At 42.8% G+C, this 21,231-nt stretch overlaps 1 protein-coding gene and 1 pseudogene across 1 annotated transcript in view; both read left to right on the forward strand.

The window, feature by feature from the left end:
- SLC20A2 (solute carrier family 20 (phosphate transporter), member 2) overlaps positions 1-11,852 on the forward strand; it is a 93,166-nt gene extending 81,314 nt beyond the window's left edge. Inside the window, exons 10-12 of the mRNA XM_006896983.1 lie at positions 211-396; positions 1,825-1,909; positions 11,359-11,852. Of these exons, the coding sequence (XP_006897045.1) occupies positions 211-396; positions 1,825-1,909; positions 11,359-11,523 (436 nt within the window). The 3' untranslated portion in view covers positions 11,524-11,852. The remainder of the gene's footprint in view (positions 1-210; positions 397-1,824; positions 1,910-11,358) is intronic.
- LOC102873042 lies at positions 4,674-8,206 on the forward strand (annotated as a pseudogene).
- Positions 11,853-21,231: the final 9,379 nt, after the last annotated feature.

Genomic DNA, 21,231 nt, shown 5'->3' on the forward strand with positions numbered 1-21,231 from the left:
AGAGGGAAAAGAAGTTGGTTCTTGTGCTCATTTCTTGTATTTTCCCATGCTTTTAAAAATGAGAATAAATAGTTTCCATTGCCACTAGGTTATATACGTGCTTCACAAATAGAGTAAGGATGGCTCAAGACAGGCTAGTTTCTCCATTGGGAACAGTGCTGTATATATGCATAATTCATTTTCTTTTTCCCTTTTTGTTCTGTTTCGCAGTAATGCCATTGGTCCTCTGGTAGCTCTTTGGCTTATTTACAAACACGGTGGAGTGCTGCAAGAAGCCGCCACTCCTGTCTGGCTGCTGTTTTATGGAGGAGTGGGAATCTGCACCGGCCTCTGGGTGTGGGGGAGAAGAGTGATCCAGACCATGGGGAAGGACCTCACTCCGATCACACCGTCCAGGTGAGCACTTGCCATTTGAGGCCTGCAGTAGACCCCAGGCTGTTAAGTGTGCAAACCCTCTCATCACGCTGACGTTTGTCCCCCACTGTCCCTCAGCCCAGACACTGTGCAAAGGGAAAGGGGCTGATGATAAGAATGCCTCCTCTGGCCTTGCTGTCCACCACACACTCAGTACCTCCTGTCAGCACTCTGTCGCCCTGCCCTTTTTTTCCATCTGTGTCCCTGTTCACAGTGACTTATAGGCAGGAAGGTGGGTGGAAGAAGAGGCAGAACAGGAGGGGAGAGAATGCAGAGCCCCACTCCAGAAGCCCACATTGCGCTCTCTGTTGGCCTTTGAAGTTTGCATGGGGGGGGAGGCACATCCCACACCTCAGACCTAGGTCTGCATCTCCTGACAATCCTCTAGACACAGCCCCTGCTCTTCCCCATCATACTCAGTGTGCCCCTTTACCCGGCTGTCACCTGACATCCCTCCAGAGGTACCTTGTCCGTCTTCTCTCTGGCCCAGGTGCATGGGGGCTGCCGCCGTCCCAGGGTTCTGGAGGTTCTCTTGGGTATTTTCACATGGTCATTCTGCTTTGTAGATAGTTGGTACCTTTCTTTAGCTATGTTGTTGTTAGCATTTGCTGTCAAGTCAGATCCGACTCAATAGCTGACCCTCCAGCAGGTTTTCAAAGGTAATAAATGACACAGGAGTAAATTGCTCATCTTTCTCCTGCAAAGCAGCTGGTAGATTCGAACTGTATACCTTTGGGATTTCAGCACAGCTTCTTACTGCTAGGTCACGAGAGCTCCCTTTATCTGTATTAGAAGTTAAATAACAAACTAAGAAATAACAAAAGAACAATAAATGTCAAAATAAGAACATTTTCAAAAAACAATTTGGAACTACCTATTGTAAGAACTCTCTGCTTTCTGATTTTTCAAAACAGGTTTTCTTTGCCTTCCAATTCTAAGTTTAAATTTTCTTATTTGAAACTAGCTTTAATAAAAATATTCTATAGATAGATTAGGAAAAAAATCAGTGGTCTGATAAAAACCCCCTTTTTTACTTATGTGTACATCTTTAAAAAGAATGAAGTTTTTCCTGTGCCTTCTTAGAAATCACTAATTTACTGTTATTTAATGTTTCCATCATTTTTTTTCCCACAGCAGGAGAAGTTTCTGACCCAGTTAGTCCAATGTGTGATTTTTGAAAAGCATATCAGAAAAGCCAGGCTATTTAGGGCTGTAAACAGTACAATGCGCAGTCTTAGTGTGAATTGTTTCCTTTATGCAGCCGTTTCTTGTTCTGTTAATGTCACTCGGGCCCAGTCAGCAGTCAACAATTGGCCCACAGACTATTGGGGTGAGACTGGCACCCGGGAGGTGTCAGTGAGGGCAGGACAAAGAGCTTCTGTGATGTGTCTCCTCTGTTCCCTCCCACAGTGGCTTCACCATTGAACTGGCCTCTGCATTCACAGTGGTGGTGGCCTCCAACATCGGGCTTCCTGTTAGCACCACACACTGCAAGGTAGGCCTCTGCCAAGGGCCCACATTGCGGCGGGGCGGCTGGGGCGGCCTCTCAGTGGGCCACAGTCACTACGTACATTTGAAGAAAGCAGGGGTTGCTTTGTGTGTGCTTGTTTGTGAGAAAAGTCCATCTCAGTGTTGCTTGGAAGGAAGCATCTTACTCTTCTCAGACTGTCCCTCTTGAATTTGCTCCACAGACTTTCTTGTTCTACAATTTGACATTGTTAACCCTTCAGACTTTGCTTTATCAGTGCATGCATGCATGGCAAGGGTTTTCTTCCCTCCTTCATCTCATGCTTCACACTGTCCGTTTGTCCTATTTTTGTCTCTCTCATTGTTTCCACAGTGGATTTTGCATTGAAGTCTTGTGTGCCCTAACCATGTTCGTAGGCTCAAATGGGGGCATGCCACTCATTTGCAACCATTTCGGGGAACTAGGAGTGACAGAGGAGATAGAGATAAACAGAAATCATCTCAATGGAATTGTAAGAAACAGTTGTTTCAGTTTCTTTTGGTATATTTTTTCCTTATGTGCTATTCAAATTGACATTACTGACTTAAAGTCTAAGTGAAGGGTCATTTGTAATACTGTCCTGTGCCTGGTGCACTATAACTCAGGGCTATCCCAAGGAAATTCTTTGAGATAATGGTAGAATGGTAGAGCTGGAAGAAGATAAATGGTGAGGAAATGGGCTCAGTGAATTTCAAGTCACTATCAGAGACCATAAGATTGGCACAGGATAGATCAGGGTTTGGGGCTGTTGTACATAGGGTCACTACGAGTCGCAGGCGACTAGACAGCACAAAACAACAACATTCAAGGAGGAGGAGGGACTAGAACTCAGGTCTACTCATTGTATGACAATATTTCTGTAATATTCTCAATGGATTGCCTCTATATTGAAAGTATTCACCAACTCCAACAAAGCAAAAACCATTTGTTTCCAGATTTGTTACAGAATTATTCATTCTTTCAAGAAAAACTCAGTACTGCTACATGCTAGGCATTGTCTGGCACCTGGAGGACCGCAGTGACCATCCAGGAACAGCCATATATATATATATATATATAGCACATCCCTATAGCCCCCTGTAAAATTGACTTTCTGTAGTCAGCTGAGAAAACTGAGGCTTCCAGCTGTAGGTCTCTGTATTTTCCAGAGGTAGGTTTTTTGTGATACAGTTACCACTTGTTAGAGCTGAAATTCAAAGCTCATGCTGTAAGCTCTAAATGTAACTGTAATGATCATAATTCTGATAACTGACCATAGCCAAGATGCAGGGGAGTACTCTTAGCCAAGCACTGTCATAAGGACACTGTGGATAGTGACCCACTTAACCCCTCCAAGAACCTTTACCCTGGTTTTACAGGTGAGAACACTGAAGCATCAAAACATTAAATCATTTCTCCACAATTTCACGGTTGTCAAGTGGCTGGCCTAAATATAATTCGGGCTTAAAATTAAAACATAATTCAAACTCTTATACTTTATGGATGTCATTTCCCCTTTACTTTTTAGACTAGTTAGAACACACGCCAAAGCTCATTGCTGCTGAGTTAGAACCAACTCAGAGTTGACCCTCCACTGAGTTCTGAGCCTGTAGATCCCATGGGAGGAGAGTGCCCGTCTTTCTCCTGTGAAGCCAGTGATGCATTCATACTGCCAACAAGGGAAGGCTTTTGAGTGAGCAGCACAAATCCTTTCAGACCAGGCTGCCAGAGTTCCCTGGACTAGTAAGAGTGGGGATTATAGAAGATGCTTCTACAGGACCTGAATTAATAAATATGTGTGTGATCGTTGTTCTAAAATAGTCATACAAAAAGTATGTGATTATGTTATCATGTGCTGCCTAGTCTAAACCAACTCATAATTGACCATCTTGCAGTTATGTTTTCAGAGACTGCAAATTGCACAGGAGGAGATTGCTCATCTCCTTCTCTTGGAGCAGTTGGTGGATTCGAACGGCCTACCTTCGAGTTGGCAGCACAACTCCTTACCCACTAGGCCACCAGAGTTCCCACAGAAAAAGGTTTTCTTAAAGTTTATAATAAATAATATTAGAATAGATAACTTGTTGATACTTGAAAACAAGCCACCTTACATGAAACTGCAGTGAGCATAATCTATAGAATATATTTGAGACAGAGCTCAGCTTGGATTCTGGTTGATCTGGTTAATAGCATTGATCACAGGGACTTCAGGACAAAGCCCAAAGCTACGTGGCAGAATCATAGAAGAGCAGTCAACTGGCATCAAAATCCAAGTGATTTGAGTGCTGAGAAGAGTTCACAGTTGCCATCCACCACACAGCACATTTTCCTCTTATACCACATCTCTTTCCTGCAGACAATGATCTCAGAATGGCATGTGTGGGATGAAGCAGGAGAAATGTGGATGGGATTAAAATGAGGGCCTTTGGGAATCCAGCCTGGAATCTGGAAACATCCAAAGGGCATCAGTGTTCATGTAAAATAGTAACTGAATCTGTCCACTATTTTCAGCAATAATTATCCTATGCTTGGTAATAATAGCCAGCACTCTGCTTCCTGTCCAGTCTACTTTTAGGTTTCTAGCTTAGAGCCTCTCTACCAGAAGGTGGCCGAAAGTTGACAAGTTGGCAGACAAAATGATGGGAACTCGTTTAAAAGAAGCATTTGCATTTATCTGTGGTGTGTCATTTTTTCATGCTTCCTTCTGTCACTTAAGTGCACTCAGATAAGTGCGTAATTTAAATTTTATTCTAGACATTTCTAAAACCCCATTATGTTAAGTGATATAAATGTTAACTGGATGTATATTTTGAAAAAGACGTTACCAGTTTACTTCCAGAAGCGAAAATCCTCTTTAAATGTAAGTTTTGCATTCTGTAATTACATTCAGGCTTATACAATTTTAAAAATTTCATAGTGGCAGACTGACCTCATTAAATATTTTCCTAGGCTAATATTTCTAATCAAGATCAAAGCTTTAATTAAGCTAATATTAAAAACACGGCTGTCCACACACATAAATAAACTTTCCCCTCAGTAAGTAAACCTTTGTTTGGGAACTTGGCTTTCAGTGTGAGGTTGGCCACATTCATAGTTTCAGATTGTGGCTGTTTGGGTTTCCTCTTGTTGTAAATTATTTACTCGTCATCTCTGATGATCAGCCATCAAAATTTTTAATTTGAAACAACACAGTTATAGGAAACATTGCTGACTTAAAAATTCAGTATTATCATGTAATTTAATTTGAGAACATTTTCGCTCTGTTCTCTACTCTCAATAAATCTGTGCTACTTATGTGTAAAGACAGCCTTAAACTGGAAAACATACTCGTGAAAAAGGCAGTTAGAACTTAGGAAAACAGGCTATTCTATAAATGAAAACTGCTAGAACTCAGAAATTAAAATGTTTAAATGATAAATGAAGTAGACAGAATCACTTAGGAATACAAAAGATGATCAATAGATTTCATGCAGTATACTTGATAAGTTTAATATCTTATTTAGTACCCTTCTGATCATATGTCTTCTTGTCAAGTACCATGAAACATTTTTTAAAAATTAATCATAAATTCTGAAGGCCTTGATACAAACTCTACAAGTTTTTAACAACTGAAATTGTGTTCTCTAATGACAAAATTTCACTTTAACAGTATCCAATTTTCCAACATTCAAGCTATGAACATTTCAAGTACCAATTGTTAAACGATGTTTGTTATTGATTTTTCTAATTTCAACTAACTTCCAATCTGAGCAGTCATGAAATAAAGAGACGTTTTCCACTGGGAAAATCTGCAGTTAGAGACCTTTCCAAATTATTGAGGAATAGTGATGTCAGTTTGAGGACTGCGTCTGATTCAGGCCATGGTCTTTCCAATTACTAGCTATGCATCCAAGACCTAGACAATGAATAAGGATGACAGAAAAAGTATTGATGCCTTTAAGCTGTGGTGTTGGAGAAGAGCACTGAGCATCCCTTGGATAGCCAAAGAAATGAACAGATATGTCTTGGAGAGGGTGCAGCCGGAGTGCACTTTGGAGGCAAGAATGACGAGGCTGCACTTGACAAACTTTGGGCATGTTGCTAGGAGGGGCTATTCCTTGGAGAGGGACATGATGTTGGGAAGGGTGGAGGGTCGGTGAAGGAGAGGAAGACCCTCGACCAGATAAATTGACAAGGTGACTGCTGCAGTGGACTCGTGTGTCAAGAAGTGTGAAGATGGCTCAGGACAGGACTCGTTTCAGATCTTTTGTTCTTAGGGTTGCTATGAATTGTACTCATGGCATCTAACAACAGCAATCACAAAATTAATCTAGAAATGTATTATATGTTGAAATAAAGTATCTCCTTGGATATTTTTAATGCTCTTTTAAGAGGTTGATTTTTTTTTAAATACAATGATAGCATCCATGTAAAATAATAAAAACAAAGTGTGTATGTGCACACATAGCAAAGCCTCAACCTATGGCAAATAGAGTTTCCTCAGTAAAAAGTCACATTCTTCTGACATTTATTGATTAATTGAAAGGAAAATGAAAGAACCAAGCTTTCATAGTAGGCTTTTCTAAAAGGTACATAAAAATTCTGAGTTAAGAGGAAGAATATAGTAAATATGGAAACAAAATTATTTAAGAATTCTTAAGCTATGAATAAGAACTAAGGAAAGGAGCTGCCCAAAACCATGTATGCAAACTCTCATTATAAAAAATAGAGGGGGAATTATTAGACAAGAAAAAAAACATGACAACATCTGATCCAGGAGACAGTTTTTAAGATTTTGAAAGAAGTGCACACCTTTGTACTGAGGGATTGCAAGCCTTAGTGAAATGAATTCTTTTCAGCAAAATTATGTGTGATCAATATTGACAAAAGAAAAGAAAAGCAAATAGGACAGCCTAAACAGGAATAGGAAGAAATAGAAATTCTCCAGAAAAACTCTTCTCCCTCAAAAACACAAGGAGGAGGACTGCACTACTGACACTCCTGTCCAGATGGATTATTTTGTCTTTCAATTTTAAAAGAATGAAGAATTCTTATATTATAAAAGCTTTTCCACATTGATGGGAGGAAAAAGAAAATATAACAGCAGCCTCTAAAATTTGTCCTATAAAGCATACTGAATGACCCATATAGCAAAACCTGACTACAATGTCACAGTAAGAAGTTCAATTTACATATGAATATAAAAATCTTTTAAGATGCTAATAAATGACATCAGCAGCATTGTGAAAGAACTCTTCAGTGGGACCAGATCAGTTGTTCGATCCCAGGGCATGCCCTCAGTGACAGTGCAGTATTTGTCACTCCTAGCCAGTCTTTGTAGGTGCTTAGCAAATGTGCTGAATGAATCTGAAAAAGGACATACAGGCATTTTAAATATAACATCTTTTTGTCCATTAAAAAAACCCCACATATGCTCATCTAGCAACCACCTAGGACAGTAGAACTGCCCATTGAGTTGAATTCCTTGCCTTTCACCATAGTAAAGAAGCAGTTGTCCAAAAGGAACAGGGAACCCTGCCTGGTTGAAGATAAGGAAAGATGTGTATCAGTGTTATATCCTTTCTCCATACCTGTTTAGTCCGCATTTTGGGGTATATGAAGAAGAATGTAGCATCAAGTTTAGAGAAAGATATAGCAATAACCTGTGTTAGGCAGATGATGTGATCTTGCTTGCAGAAATTGAAAAAGACTTAAACATTTACTGAAGAAGATTGAAGACTACAGACTTCAATATGGGATACATATTAACATCAAGAAAATAACAATCCTCACCACAGTCCTTCTTGATATACTTAAAAAAGATTGAGATTGTCAATGATTTCATTTTACTTGGATCCACATTCAATACCCATGGTAACAGTAGTCAAGAAATAAAAAGATGCCCTTTCCTCAATTGTCACTAAAGTGCTCAATTCTTCTGGAAAAGCTAAGACTGCGTTAGGAGGAGGCCCTCCATCTGGCAGTTAGCACTGCATGCAGCAGCGGTCAGCCTAGCAAACACCACCCCGTGGCATCCGTCTCTGGGTTCGCCTGCATCTACTGGGCCCCCAGCACGACGATGAGGTAACCATCAAAGAGGATAAAATCGGTGCCTTCATTAAGGCAGCCGGTATAAATGTTGAACCTTTCTGTCCTGGTCTGTTTGCAAAGGCCCTGGCAAATGTCAACATTGGGAGCCTCATCTGCAATGTGGGTGCTGGTGAACCTGCCCCCTCCACTGCTTCTGCTCCATCTGAGAAGAAAGTGAAAGCAGAGAAAGAAGAATCTGAAGAGTCGGATGATGGCATGGGCTTTGGTCTTTTTTGACTAAACTCCTTTTGTAACATGTACAACAAAAGGTGAGCTCTTGGGGGGGAAAATTGAAACACATGTTGGAAAAAATCTGTCAAGGAGATTTAAGCTTGCTTCAGAGTGCTTAAGAGCAATGATACCAGTGGTGTGTCTGACTCAAGGCAATAATAATTTCAGTTGCTTCCTATGCATCTGAAAATTGGACAATAAATAAAGGAGAAGAATCATCAATGCCTTTGAATTGTGCTTTAGGTGAGTACTGACTACCCAGTGGACTGTTAAAAAAAGCACATCTGCCTTAGAGAAAGTGCAGCCAGGTTGCTCCTTAGAGGCAAGGTTGGTGAGACTTTGAATAAAAGCCCTTGGGAATAGACAGCTTGCCCGGAAAGGGGGAGGATCAGCAAAAGAGAGGAAGACCTTCAACCAGCTGGATTGGCACAATGCCTGTAACAGTGGCGTGAGCGTGTGAGAGATCGTGAAGGTCGCACAGGAGAGGGCAAGGTGCAGAGCTGCTCTTCACAGCGTTGCTGCGAATCAAAGTTGACTAGATCCTATCTGACCACAACAGTCGATCATATCTTCCCGCAAGTAATCCAGAGCAAGTGAAAGGGCAACGCTCTGGAGAGACTGTGAGGCGGAGGAAGTGTAACTAGTACTCAAGGACTTGGCTATGTTTGAGTACCAGCAGAACCTAACTAGTCCATATGCAATCAAAAAACAATTGTCTGGCATGTTTTAGGAACCTCTAACCCATGCCAAGAAAACAAATAGATGTGTCCTGGAGAGGGTGAAACCAGGTTGCTCCTTGGAGGCAAGAATTTTGAAACCCTGCCTCACGTACTTTGGGCATATTGCTCGGAGGGACCAGTCCTTCGAGAAGGACATAATGCCTGGAAGGAAGGAGGGACAGTGCAGGAGAAAGATTCTGAAAGAGATGGATTGGCACAGTGACTGTGGCAAAAGGCTGGTGTGTCAGATACAGTGATACTGGCTCAGGATAGGGCAGGGTTCAGAGCTGTTGTTCACAGAATTGCTGTCATAGTCAACTCAACTGCACGTAACAGTAACAACAACAGTATTACCAGTTTATACTATACACTGCTGATGGGCAGAGTATTGAATCCAGTTGGCAGTTCTGCTGCCCTTGAGTTGGAAGGCTGCAGATCTCTCAACACCACCAATTGCCATCGACTCCAAGTGATGGTGACTGTGTGTCAGAGTCCATCTGTGCTCCACAGAGCTGTCAACGGCTAATTTCTCAAGCCAGTACATTGGGATTTTCTTCAGAGGTGTCACAGGGTAGAGTCCAACCTCTTACCCTCTCGGTTAGCAGCCATGTAGGTTAACTGTCTGCGCCACCTCATGACTCCAGAAGTGCTGGTCGGTTGTAGATGAAAGGTCAGAGCCACTGCCCATGAGTGCCTGTGTTGGGAGGTGACAGTGTCTCTCTTACTTTCAAATAAAATTTAAAATGCTGAATTTGTGTTTGTTTTAACTGTGGTTGCTTTGAATCCCTGTTGCTATTTGGACCTCATTGTTTATTGTTGTTATGTGCCATCGAGTTGCCTGTGACTCATAGTGATCCTATGTACAACACCTCTAAACCCTGCTTTATCCTGTGCCAGTGTCACCATCTCCAATCTCACCATCTCCAACACACCTACCCCATTATCCCAGTCACTGAATCAATCCACCTCTTAGAGGATCTTCCTCTTCCTCTCTGTCCCTTCACCCTCCCAAGCATGACATCTTTCTCCAAGGACTGGTCCCTCCTTGTAACATGCCCAAAGTATGTCAGATGAAGCCCCAGAATCCTTGCCTCCAAGGAGCCGCCTGGCTTCACCCTCTCCAGGATGAACCTGATCATTTTCTTAGCAGTCCATGGTACCCTCAATACTCTTCTCCCGCACCACAGCTTAAAGGCATCAATTCTCCTTCTGTCCTCCCTAGTCATTGTCCAGCTCTCTTGTCACATAACAAGTGATTGCAAAGACCATGGCGTGCCTTAGTCTCCAGAGTGACTTCATTGCTTTTCAATACTTTGGAGAGGTCCCTAACATTGGCTACTGCTAAATCTTTGAGGATCAGTCAGACAAAGAATATGTTATGAAAATCTTCCATCCATCTTGCACATGACCGCAGACCCTGTTGAGCTGTTTCTGAGCTCAGCCAGGGCTGTCTGTGGTGCAAGTAGTCAGTCATTGGCATTGTTTTCTTATGGTTCCCACTCTCTAGGCTCCGTTCTTTCTTTCTTTTTTTTTTTAAATCACACCAGCAGTCTTTATTATTGGTGGCTACAGAGAGAGGAGAACACAGCAGCTTCTGCTTCTGAGCGGCATTCCCAATCTTGGACGGTGAGCTCCCTCTAGGCTCCTTTCAGTGTCTTTTTCTTGGTTTAGAAACTTAAGTAACTCAGAAAGGAGCTAGCAAATGTTTAGGAAAATAATGGAATCCAGTTTAAAATTCTCATTTTCAAAAGTACCGACAGCTGTCTGTCAGCATGATTGACAGTCTAGGTTTACTAACATTTATTACTTATGCTTTGTTTTGCTTTTTTTAAAAAAGTAATCAAAAGTACAAAACTACAGGGCAGTTGGAGATAGTGGGGAAAACTAATCTAAAATCAAGAGGCCCGAGTTCTCAGTCTGCCACTGATTTCTGTGATCTCCTCCATGATCTTGTTCTTCCTCTTAAAATGAATAAATTGGATTAGAGATTCTCAAAGGTCTTCTCCAGCTCTAGCATTCTAGGATTGTTAGTCTAACAGGATGCATTACTGCCATTTCATCTGTAATTAAGTAGGTTCACATGGGTGTTCATAATTAGTTTACAAGGTACAGAGAATGGAAATCGTTTAATTAGCTTACATCTCATTAAAGCATCTCAGAATCTAGGTGGGGAAAGTACATCAGCACTGCATGCAATGATCTTAAAAGAAATATTCTAAAAAAAAAGAAATATTCTTAAGAATGAAACTATTTAAAAAAAATTTAAAAAAGAATGAAACTATTTTAGACACCTTGAGAAAATGTAGGGGAAAGGAATGATACTTTAACTCTGTCCTTTTACTTCTGAGAGTAGCCAGTGGACATTGGTTGAGTGATTTGTTTCGTCATCAATACACGGTGTGGCCTCTCTTCTCACTTTACAATGTTTGTGCTCCCCAGGTGGGCTCGGTGGTGGCTGTGGGCTGGATCCGCTCCCGGAAGGCCGTGGACTGGCGCCTCTTCCGGAACATCTTTGTGGCCTGGTTTGTGACTGTGCCCGTGGCTGGCTTATTCAGTGCTGCTGTGATGGCTCTTCTCATGTATGGGATCCTTCCGTATGTGTGACCGGCCTTCTTCCACCCAGTGAGCCAGTAAAGGGAAGGTCTGGTGTGGGTCCTGCGTGGGAGGTGTGTCTCACATATCACACACGCGCGCACATGCACACACATCCTGTCTCCCAGCCCGCCCCACAGTACCCTTCCAGATGGCTCCCTCAACGACACTGTTCACCCAGGCTGCAGATCCATCTTCCAGAGCTAACTTAACTACTGTACATAACAATGTGTATTAAACTGGTATCGTGGTGACATAACGTGGTGCAGTTACTTATATATTGTATACATAGAGTAGGTAGTAGTATTTTAAGCATATTCAAAATGGGAGTAGAAGTCATTACCTAGAATTAAATATTCAGTACATTTTTGTAAATAATTATTTCAGTGGCAATTTTTATGAACCTTTTAAAAGGAAAGTTATAGAATGGAAAATGATTATTTTTTTTTTTTTGGTCTGTTCCAAATGGTTATTTTTCCCATTTGATATGCTGTAAGATAAGTGAGATACAGGATGTAAGGTGCACATTTGGGAAGGTGGAGGTGGTTGGCGTGCTAGTGAATGATACTGGAACAGGAGTTCACAAGTGCTTTCATTGAAAAATTTGTTCATATACTGTGTATTGATTATTGTGTAATATATCAAAATTGCTTCTGTAAATACTTAAAACTGTAATTTTTTTAATGGTGTGCTTCCCTTCTACTTTTTTGATCAGAGAATTTTAGAAAGTACCAAAGAAGCAGGGGAATAGTTTGCCAGTATTATATTTTCATATTTTTTCTTTCCCCTTGTCAGTAATCACTACCGCTACCCTGGGAGGGAGTCAGACCAGCCATGTTTTAACCCACCCCAGAGGACTGTGTCCCCCATCATGTCCACCTCACACTTGGGCCGCGCGTGCTCAGCCCCGTCCACCTCTGCCGTCACGCGGCAGGTGGCTGTGAGCCCGTGGTGGACGTCCGTCTGCTGTCAGAGCTGAGGACGTGCCGACTCTGGGTCTGGGACTAAACACTACATGTCGGGTCCAGCTGAAGTGTCCTTCTCCCCCGCAACCTGTAGAGCACAACTCGTCTCAAACTTAGAAACAAGTTGAGTGAGGCTTCTGATACGCTTTGACATTCTAGAAATTTAGGGAGAGGACTTGAAGGACTGGAAGATACACTGGATTTGAGAATTTCCTTGAGGCCTTTACTGAGTGGGATATCTTGATGCTCTGCTGTTGCCCATTGGATGCTCTTCTTTTGATAGTGGGGGGAGGGAGGGAAGGAAGACTAATGTTAGAGCCTGAAACTATGGAAATGCTGCTAAAATTTTTATATTGACAAACATTTTATTGGTATTTCATTGTGATTTTTTCATTAATCAACCATATAAGATTTATAATAAAAATTTCCCCTTAAAAGTTTGCCTCTAAAGTCTTTTCTCCTCCTTAAATATCTACATGTTTTCTTTCAGCCTTTTCCTCAAAAGTAAAAGCTGTCTGGATTGGTCACCCCTATTTTTCAAACACTTTTATATTTTACTACGATTACATTTTTCCTGCAGAACATTTCTAAGGAAAGAAGAATATGGCCTGTACGCCAGCATGCTGAACTGTTCCCACTGTTGACACACGCGTGACGATTCCCCAGGAAAGAGCTTCACTATCGGGTTTGTCCCTGGGTCTTGATTTTCTTGAAGGGGGGATGGGTATCCCACTAGTGTATATAGCCTTTCCCCATTTGCTTTCTAGTCAGCTAGACTTTAGAGAAGCCAAAATGACACCTGGTTGTTGGAGTAGTGGGTGCAGGTTTCCTAGGGTGCCACAGAGTGGGGGACTTTAAGGAACAGCAGTCTGTCGTCTAATAGTTCTAGAGGCTGGAAGTCCAAACAGAGTGTCACCAGGGCCGCAGTCTCCAGAGGCTCTGGGAGAAGATCCTTCCTTGTCTCACTAGTGTCCAGGAGCCCCAAGTGTCATTAGTGTAGTAAAGGTCTCTTTAAGTGGCCAATTTGTGTCTTCTAAAGACACCACTCATTTGGGCTGGTTCTAATATGGCTTCTTGATTCTTGTTAATCAACACTTTCAAAGACTGTTATTTCCAAATAAGGTAGTAGTCACATATCTTGGAGGGCAGGGGTTATATAAATCCAGAGATTTAATGGGAAAATATCGCTTCTATCTTAGAGTCGTTTGCGACTCATAGCGACCCTGTGTACTAAACCCTGCTCTATCCTGTGCCAATCACGCTGCCTCTGACACACCCATCCCTATTACCCCCGTCACTGAGTCAATCCATCTCATAGAGGGTCTTCCCCTCCTGCACTGTCCCTCTACTCTACCAAGCATGATGTCCCTCTCCAAAAACCTGTCTCTCCTTGCAACATGTCCGAAGTATGTCAGACGAAGCCCCAGAATCTTTGCCTCCAAGGAGTAGCCTGCTTTAACCCTCTCTAGGATGAATCTTTGTTTTCTTGGCAGTCCATGGTACATTCAATACTCTTCTCCAGCACCACAGCTCAAAGGCATCAGTTCTCCTTCTGTCCTCCCTAGTCATTGTCCAGCTTTCTGATGCATAACAAGTGATTGCAAAGACCATGGCCTGTATCAGGTGCACCTTCATCTCCAAAGAGACACCATTGCTCTTGAGTACTTTAGAGAGGTCCCTAACAGCAGACTTTCCCATCGCAATACGTTTTTTGATTTCCTGGCTGCTGGTGCCAAGAGTGTTGACTGTGGAGCTGAGCAAACTGAAGCTGTGAACAATCTCAATCTCTTCGCCATTCATCCTGATGCTACCAATTGGTCCAGTGGTGAGAATCTTTGTCTTCTTGACATTGAGCCTCAGTCCATACTGAATGCTACAGTCCTTGACCCTCTGCAGTAAGTGCATGAGGTCCTCCTCAGTTTCAGCGAGCAGGATTGTGTCATCTGCATAACAGAGATTGTTGATAGATCTTCCACCAATCCTAACGCCATGCGTCTCCTCATAGAGCCCAGCCTCTCGGATAATCTGTTCCGCATACAGGTTGAAAAGGTATGGTGTTAGGACACATCCCTGGCGTACACCCTTCCCAATTTTGAACCATTCAGTGTTGCCCTTCTCTGTGCTGACGACTGCCTCTTGGTCCGAGTATAGGTTTCGCATTAGCACGATTAAATGTTCTGGGATTCCCATTCATACACAGGGTTCTCAGAGGCCTGCTATTTCCTTCTTCCTAGTCTGTCTTAATCTGAATGTTTAGGAGTATCTGACAGACAGCAATTTGTGGAGCAATGAAAGATAAATCTCTCATTTTGGAGTTGACCATTAGTTACAGTGTAGTCCCTGTCCTTAGCCCAGTGCCTTGACCCGCTTATTTCCCAGCTCCACCCTCCAGCAGGATACCACTTTACTTCTACCAAATGCCTTCAGAATTAATCTCCCATTGTCCAACCCAGGACCTGACAGCTTGTATCTGAAGCTTTCTTTGCTCCTGTGATTCCAAAAATGTCAACTGCTGACAATTTTTTTTTCTTCTGTGTCAGTGTCTCTTAAGTTAGTTGTGCTGTCTCCGAAGGGAAGGTGATGTCCTATAGAACTCGGATAAATTGTGTTTTTCTTTGGCCCTTGGGCCCAACCATTTTGGGCTCCGCCTTGGGGCTTAGTACCTGGAGGCGTGTCAGAAGCTATTTCCGGGGTCTCCTCTGTGTAAGTCCCCACAAAAACAAAAAAGCCAATGAGGGAAGGAGAAGCACCTTCCTGGATGTTTAGAAAGAACTCTTTAATCCTGTGTCCATGTCTGAGGTCAAAAGCTGTTTCCTGCAGGAGATGAAAACTGGACAGGTATGAGACAAATGATTACTACAAAGACATTTTCCCCCTTCCATTTTTGAAATAGCAGTCCCAGCAGTTTCTTTTCACTTTTGATATCAAGTTCTATTTTCTCCTAAATTTATATATAAGAAAAATTAGTAGTGCAGCACAGTGCCAGCCACATTGTGCAGGCGTTGTGCGCTGGTGGATCCTGGCAGCAGACACATTTACAATCCCTGCCTTAGGAGAAGGGCTGTTTACTAAGTTCTGGCACAGGTGAAAAGGCCAGGGAGCAGAGTCCTAGAAAAGTAAACGGGAGAAAGCTCACACCCAGCACGTCAAATATCAGCTTCCAAACATCTTGCCAGCCAGCATTGTTTTATTTGAAAGAGACCTCACCCGCTATAGTCCTCCCGCCCTGGCATGCGGTCGAGTTTGAACTGACTCATACCTGACCCCAGTGGGTTTTCAGAGGTAGTAAACCATGCGGGAGGAAACTGCCCATCTTTCTCCTGCAGAGTAGCTGGTAGATTCAAATTGCTTAGTCTTTAGGTTCACAGCGCAACTCATTACCACTAGGCCGCCAGAGTCCCTGCACCCTAGACGGTTGCTGTGTGCCACTGAGTCAGAACTGACCCATTGCTGACCCCCTAGCGTGTTTTCAGAGGCAGTAAATCACACAGGAAATTAACCATCCTTCTAGACTACTGTCAGGCGGATGGAGGATGATTGCATCAAATAGATCTACATATGGAAGAAATCCACTCCAACTCAGATTTCTTACCCTTTAAGGGGGCTTCCAGATCCTGCGGTAACTCAGGGGAACCATCAGGCCAAGCCCGGAAGAAATAGGATGATCCTTCTGTAGTAAGTCAGCCTTAGACAGAGGACAGGTCATCCCAGGGGGTCAGAGAGCCGGAGCCCGGTGCAGGTCTCTGGGCCCCCAGCCTGTGCATGTACAGTCTTTCCTCTAAGTTCTTTGTTGGCTGTCACCACAGTGAGCCCAGGTAGAGTAGTACTGCCCTGTAGGATTTTCTTGACAGTCATCTCTACAGAAGATCAAAGGGGTTTTCTCCCATGGAGCTGAACTGGTTTAAGCCAGGAACCTTTCAGGGCTGAGGATTTAACTCTTGTGCCACCAGGACTCTGCAAGTAGTCCCTTAGTCTTTTAAAATCCAAACACTTCAGAAGAATTAACTCCTGAGTCCCTGGCTTCTTGCTTTCATCCAGAACTGCAGAAGCAAGAGAGCCCATGTGGGGCCCAGAAACTGCCTGCGTCCCACCCTGTCTGCATTCCCTTTCTTCAGGGCCAAAGGCTCAAAAGAGCACTAGCTGAGCCTCAGGAGGAGGTTGAGTTCTGAAGACAATGTTTTTCCGGAATTACCTAAATTCATTTTAACAAGATCCTTTTCATAAGTCTTCTCCATCACTAGAATAACCTTTATAGTAAATATTTAAAATCTCTCCTTTATTCAGAAAAAAATAGTGAAATACAAATAAAGATCACAGACATCAGTGAGTTTAATTTAAAACCTAGGAGAAAACATCTTTTGCAAGAGACCAGAAGAACTGGATGCCATTATTGAACATTTTGATCAAAGATTCTACAGCAGAATCGACCAAAAAGGGAGGAAAGCAGCAAAGAACTTCATATTCCCATGAGTGCCAGACATCCGGGAGCCTCCGAAGTCTTCTTAACATCAAATAATAACTTAGCTGACTAGTGTAAAAAAAAAAAAAAGTCTTCCTTGAGCATCAAGGCAAAATACCAACATGAGATCAAATTGACAATCAACTCAACTCCCTGCTTTTGAGTCAGAACCAATTCATAATTGACCCTCCGGTGGGTTTTCTGAGGCTGTAAATCACACAGGAGGAGACTGTCCTGTGGAGTGGCTAGCAGGTTAGCAGTGCAATTCCCTACGGACTATGCCACTGGAGCTCTCAAATAGACAACACTCAATCTGAAAATCAGACAGGAACCTTAGTAAGTTTATGTTACTGTGAGAAGAACAACTGAGAACAGGATGAGGGTGAGAATGGTGCAATTTGAAGAATACCATTTAGGTTACCAACTGGTACATGGAGAAACTGTTGGTTCTATTTTGCTGTATATATTCTCAAATTATTTCTTGAGAAAGCTTTTTGAGATTATGCACTGTATTTTTCTGAGTCCTGTTATAATTTGTGTCCCCAAAAAATACCTGTCAGCTTGGCTGGGGTCATGATTTCCAGTGTCATGCAGTCACCTTCCCCTTTGTGATCTGATGCAATTGGATGTTATAAAGCTTGACCTCTAGGATATAAGCTCCAGGCTTAGGTTGTCTCTTTAGCCAATCTCATTTCATTATTATATTTTTTTAATTCATTGTTGCACATTTTCATCCCCACTTCCACCAAGCCCACTGTGCAATGCACCTCTAGTTCCAGATTATCATACATACAGTGTTTAATCATATATTCCTTTCCGTTCTTCCCCCCATCTGTTCTAGTGCAGTGTTCATTATCTACCCACTCTTTTCCTTTTCTCTCCCCCCAAGACCCTCATGTCCTAGTTTATAACACCAGTATTATACAGTATTTGTCCTTTTGTTACTGAGATAGTTCTCTCAGCATTATGTCCTCCAGGTGCCCCCATGTTGTGTAACGTTTTACAAGTTAACTGTTTTTCAGCACTAGATAATATTCCATTGTGTGAATATACCATAGTTTTTCTGTCCATTCATTTGTTGATGGGCACTTGGGTTGCTTCCATCTCCTTGCTATTGTGAATAATACAGCAATAAAAAAAAAAAAAGAAACATGGACACGTATATATCTGAGTCATGGCTCTGATTTCTATAGGGTATATTCACTGTAGTAGAATTGCCCCGTCAAATGGATTTCCATTTCCCCCTTTTTGAGAAAGCACCAGACCACTTTTTACAGTGGCTGTCCCATTTTACATTCCCACCAGCATTAAATAAGAGTTCCAGTCTCCACTTAAGGAGCAGAGATGAGCAGGATAGCCTATTACCAAGAAAAGAAGCCAGTGCAGAGCACATGCTCAGGACCTGTGGCCCTGCGCTGAGAAACCCTAAGCCCAGGAGACCACTGATGACAAGGTCTTTCCCTCAGAGCAGACAGAAAGCATTACCTGGAATCCAGAATTAAGGTTGCATAGTGGAGTGCATTTGGGGCTGGGGAGGGGGTTGGGGGGGGATTGTGTACCAACGAAGAAGTTTATCTTTTGCTTTTCAAAGAGGAGCAAGCTCGCGGGGGCGGGTGGCGGGGGGCGAGGGGAAGTAAAGAAAAAAGTGCAACAATGAATGAAAATCCAAAATCTCTGTAAATGTTCATTAAAATGAATTTTAAAAAATTGGATTCATTTGGTGAAAGAAGAAAGTTCTGATTGCTAAATCCATCCACTTGCGGTATGTCTGTAAAAGTCACACTAAGACAGTAAGAATAAAAGCTATTGTTCAATCTCTTAACTCCCCTTTGGCAGACTAATCTTCCTGTTGCCATTAAGCATTCCTCAGAGAATGGTTCCTAGGGGCCAAGGGTGGAACTGGGTTCACATTGCAGCTAAGACCTGGGCAGCTTACTTACCACCTATAAACTTCACTTTCCTCTTATAGTAAATGGGAGGGTGAGGGGAGGAGGAGCAGTGCCATTGTACAGGAATGAAATGAGACCATGTGAAAGTGAGTACTCCAGGGCCCGGTATGGAATATTGCTGTGTGCTCTTGAGTGGAATCTAGCCACTCAGAGCTGACCCTCAGCGTGTTTTCAGAGGCTGTAAAAAGTATGGGAGAAGACAACCCCTCTTTCAGGCAAGTGTAGCTTTTCTGTTTGTGGATAAAGGTGAATCCAGTTTACTCACTCTCTTGTTTATGGGCAAGTCCCCTCAGGAGGGCTGCTGTGAGGAGGGCAGTAAGCTGGATAATGAGAAAAAGGAAACCCCAGCTGAACAAGACAAAGCCATTAGAGGCTAAAAGAAACTGGTGAGTAGGTTATTTTTGTAGTTGGTGGGTGAATTTAAAAGAAAAAATTCTTTCTGGGTAAGGTATCCTACCTATCCTTTTCTTGACACACTCAGCACCCAGAAGGGCATCTGCTCAGCGTGACGTGTCCTTTTTAAATCAACAAGCACCTGCTTAAGTTTTCTAACAGTACTTCATCCTTAATAGTTACTACTTAAAACACAATGAGATCCCCTGGTAGGTGTTAGTGAGGAGGACACAAGTGCAGAGGAAGATGGACCAGATGACCTCAATGGCAGAAGCGCAGGTCTGTATCTGCCATCTTTTGTGGCAGTGACAACAGTGACACCTAGTGGGATTTAATTTAATTGCAGCTATTACACATAGCTGATCCTCTAGAGGGTTTTCACATGAAAGAAGACTGCCCATCCATCTTCCTCCCTCAAGCAGCTGATGGATTTGAACCACCAGAGAGACATGGCCTTTGGGTTACTAGCACTACTCTCTCTGGACCAGGCAACCAGAGCTAGCATCTTCCAGACTCTTATAAATAGGAACAGTCAAGTCCCCTCACAGAATGTTAACTATATAATAATGTGGAGAGTTGCAAGAAATGCCAAAAATTCTCTTGCTTGCTCGACAGTTCCAAGGAATTGTGAGTTCTTGCTGATAATATTGGTCCGTCAGCAGAAATCCCCATTACTTAGAACCTATGACCTACTCAGACCCATCTGCCTGAAGGCCCATTCATAAGTCATTCCACAAATATTTGCGTGTCAAGCACTGCACAGCAGGAGCAGTGGGCGGGGAGGGAGCCTGCAGGAGTTCAAAGGCAATGGGAGAGGATGGTTAAGTAAATTAGATATGTTGTTGCTGTTGTTATGTGCCATCGAGTCACCTGCAACTTACAGCGACCCTATGTACAACAGCCTATATCCTGCTCTATCCTGTGCCAATCTCACTGACACACCAACCCCATTACCCCAGTCACTGAATCAATCCATCTCATTGAGGGTCTTCCTCTCTTGCGCTGTCCCTCCACCCTCCCAAGCATAATGTCCCTCTCCAAGGACTGGTCCCTCCTTGCAACATGTCCAAAATATGTCAGCCCAGTTTCACCCTCTCCAGGATGAACTTGTTCTCCTAGGAGTCCATGGTATATTCAATACTCTTCTCCAGCACCACAGCTCAAAGACATCAATTCTCCTTCTATCCTTCCTAGTCATTGTCCAGCTTTCTGATGCATAGCAAGTGATTGCAAAGACCATGGCCTGGATCAGGCGCACCTTAGTCTCTAGACTGACATTGTTGCTCTGGAAATGTTCCTGACAGCAGACTTTCGCAGTGTAATTGTCTTCTGATATCCTGGCTGCTGTTACCAATAGTCTTGAGTGTGGAGCCAAGCAAACTGAAGCCGGTAATCACAATCTCTTCACCATCTATCATGATACTGCCGATGTGATTTTTTTCACCATCCTTATTTTCACAGAGCAGTATAAGCCCCAGGGAAGGGCTGCTAAGGGCTTGGCAAACTGAAGAATCTTCTTAAAAGAAGCAGGAGTTTGACTGAGCTTCCAAATGTGAAGTTTGAAACACACTCAAACACACACAGTGAGTTTTAGAAGCCTGCAGAATATTAAAGTCTTTCGTTGCCAGGTGCTCTAGAGTTGGTTCCATTCTAACTTGGTACCCCCCACTCAATGGCACAGAATGGTCCCACAGAGTTTTCTAGATTGTATTCCTTATAGGAGCAAATTTCCACAACTCTTCCCCACAGAGCCACTGGGTGGGCCAAGTACTTAACCATCCTGCTATCAGGGCTCCTGGATTTCTTTAATACACAGTGTAAAATAAAGGTTAAGAGCTCAGCCATTTTACGAAGATGGCACCGAAAGTGAAGAAGAAAGCCCCTGCCCCTCCCAAAACTGAAGCCAAAGCAAAGGCATTAAAGGCCAAGAAGGCAGTCCTGAAGGGCGTCCACA

This window comes from Elephantulus edwardii, unplaced genomic scaffold (assembly GCF_000299155.1).
Source record: "Elephantulus edwardii isolate Elephantulus edwardi_28Jun2011 unplaced genomic scaffold, EleEdw1.0 scaffold00195, whole genome shotgun sequence".
In the NCBI taxonomy this organism is placed as follows: domain Eukaryota; kingdom Metazoa; phylum Chordata; class Mammalia; order Macroscelidea; family Macroscelididae; genus Elephantulus; species Elephantulus edwardii.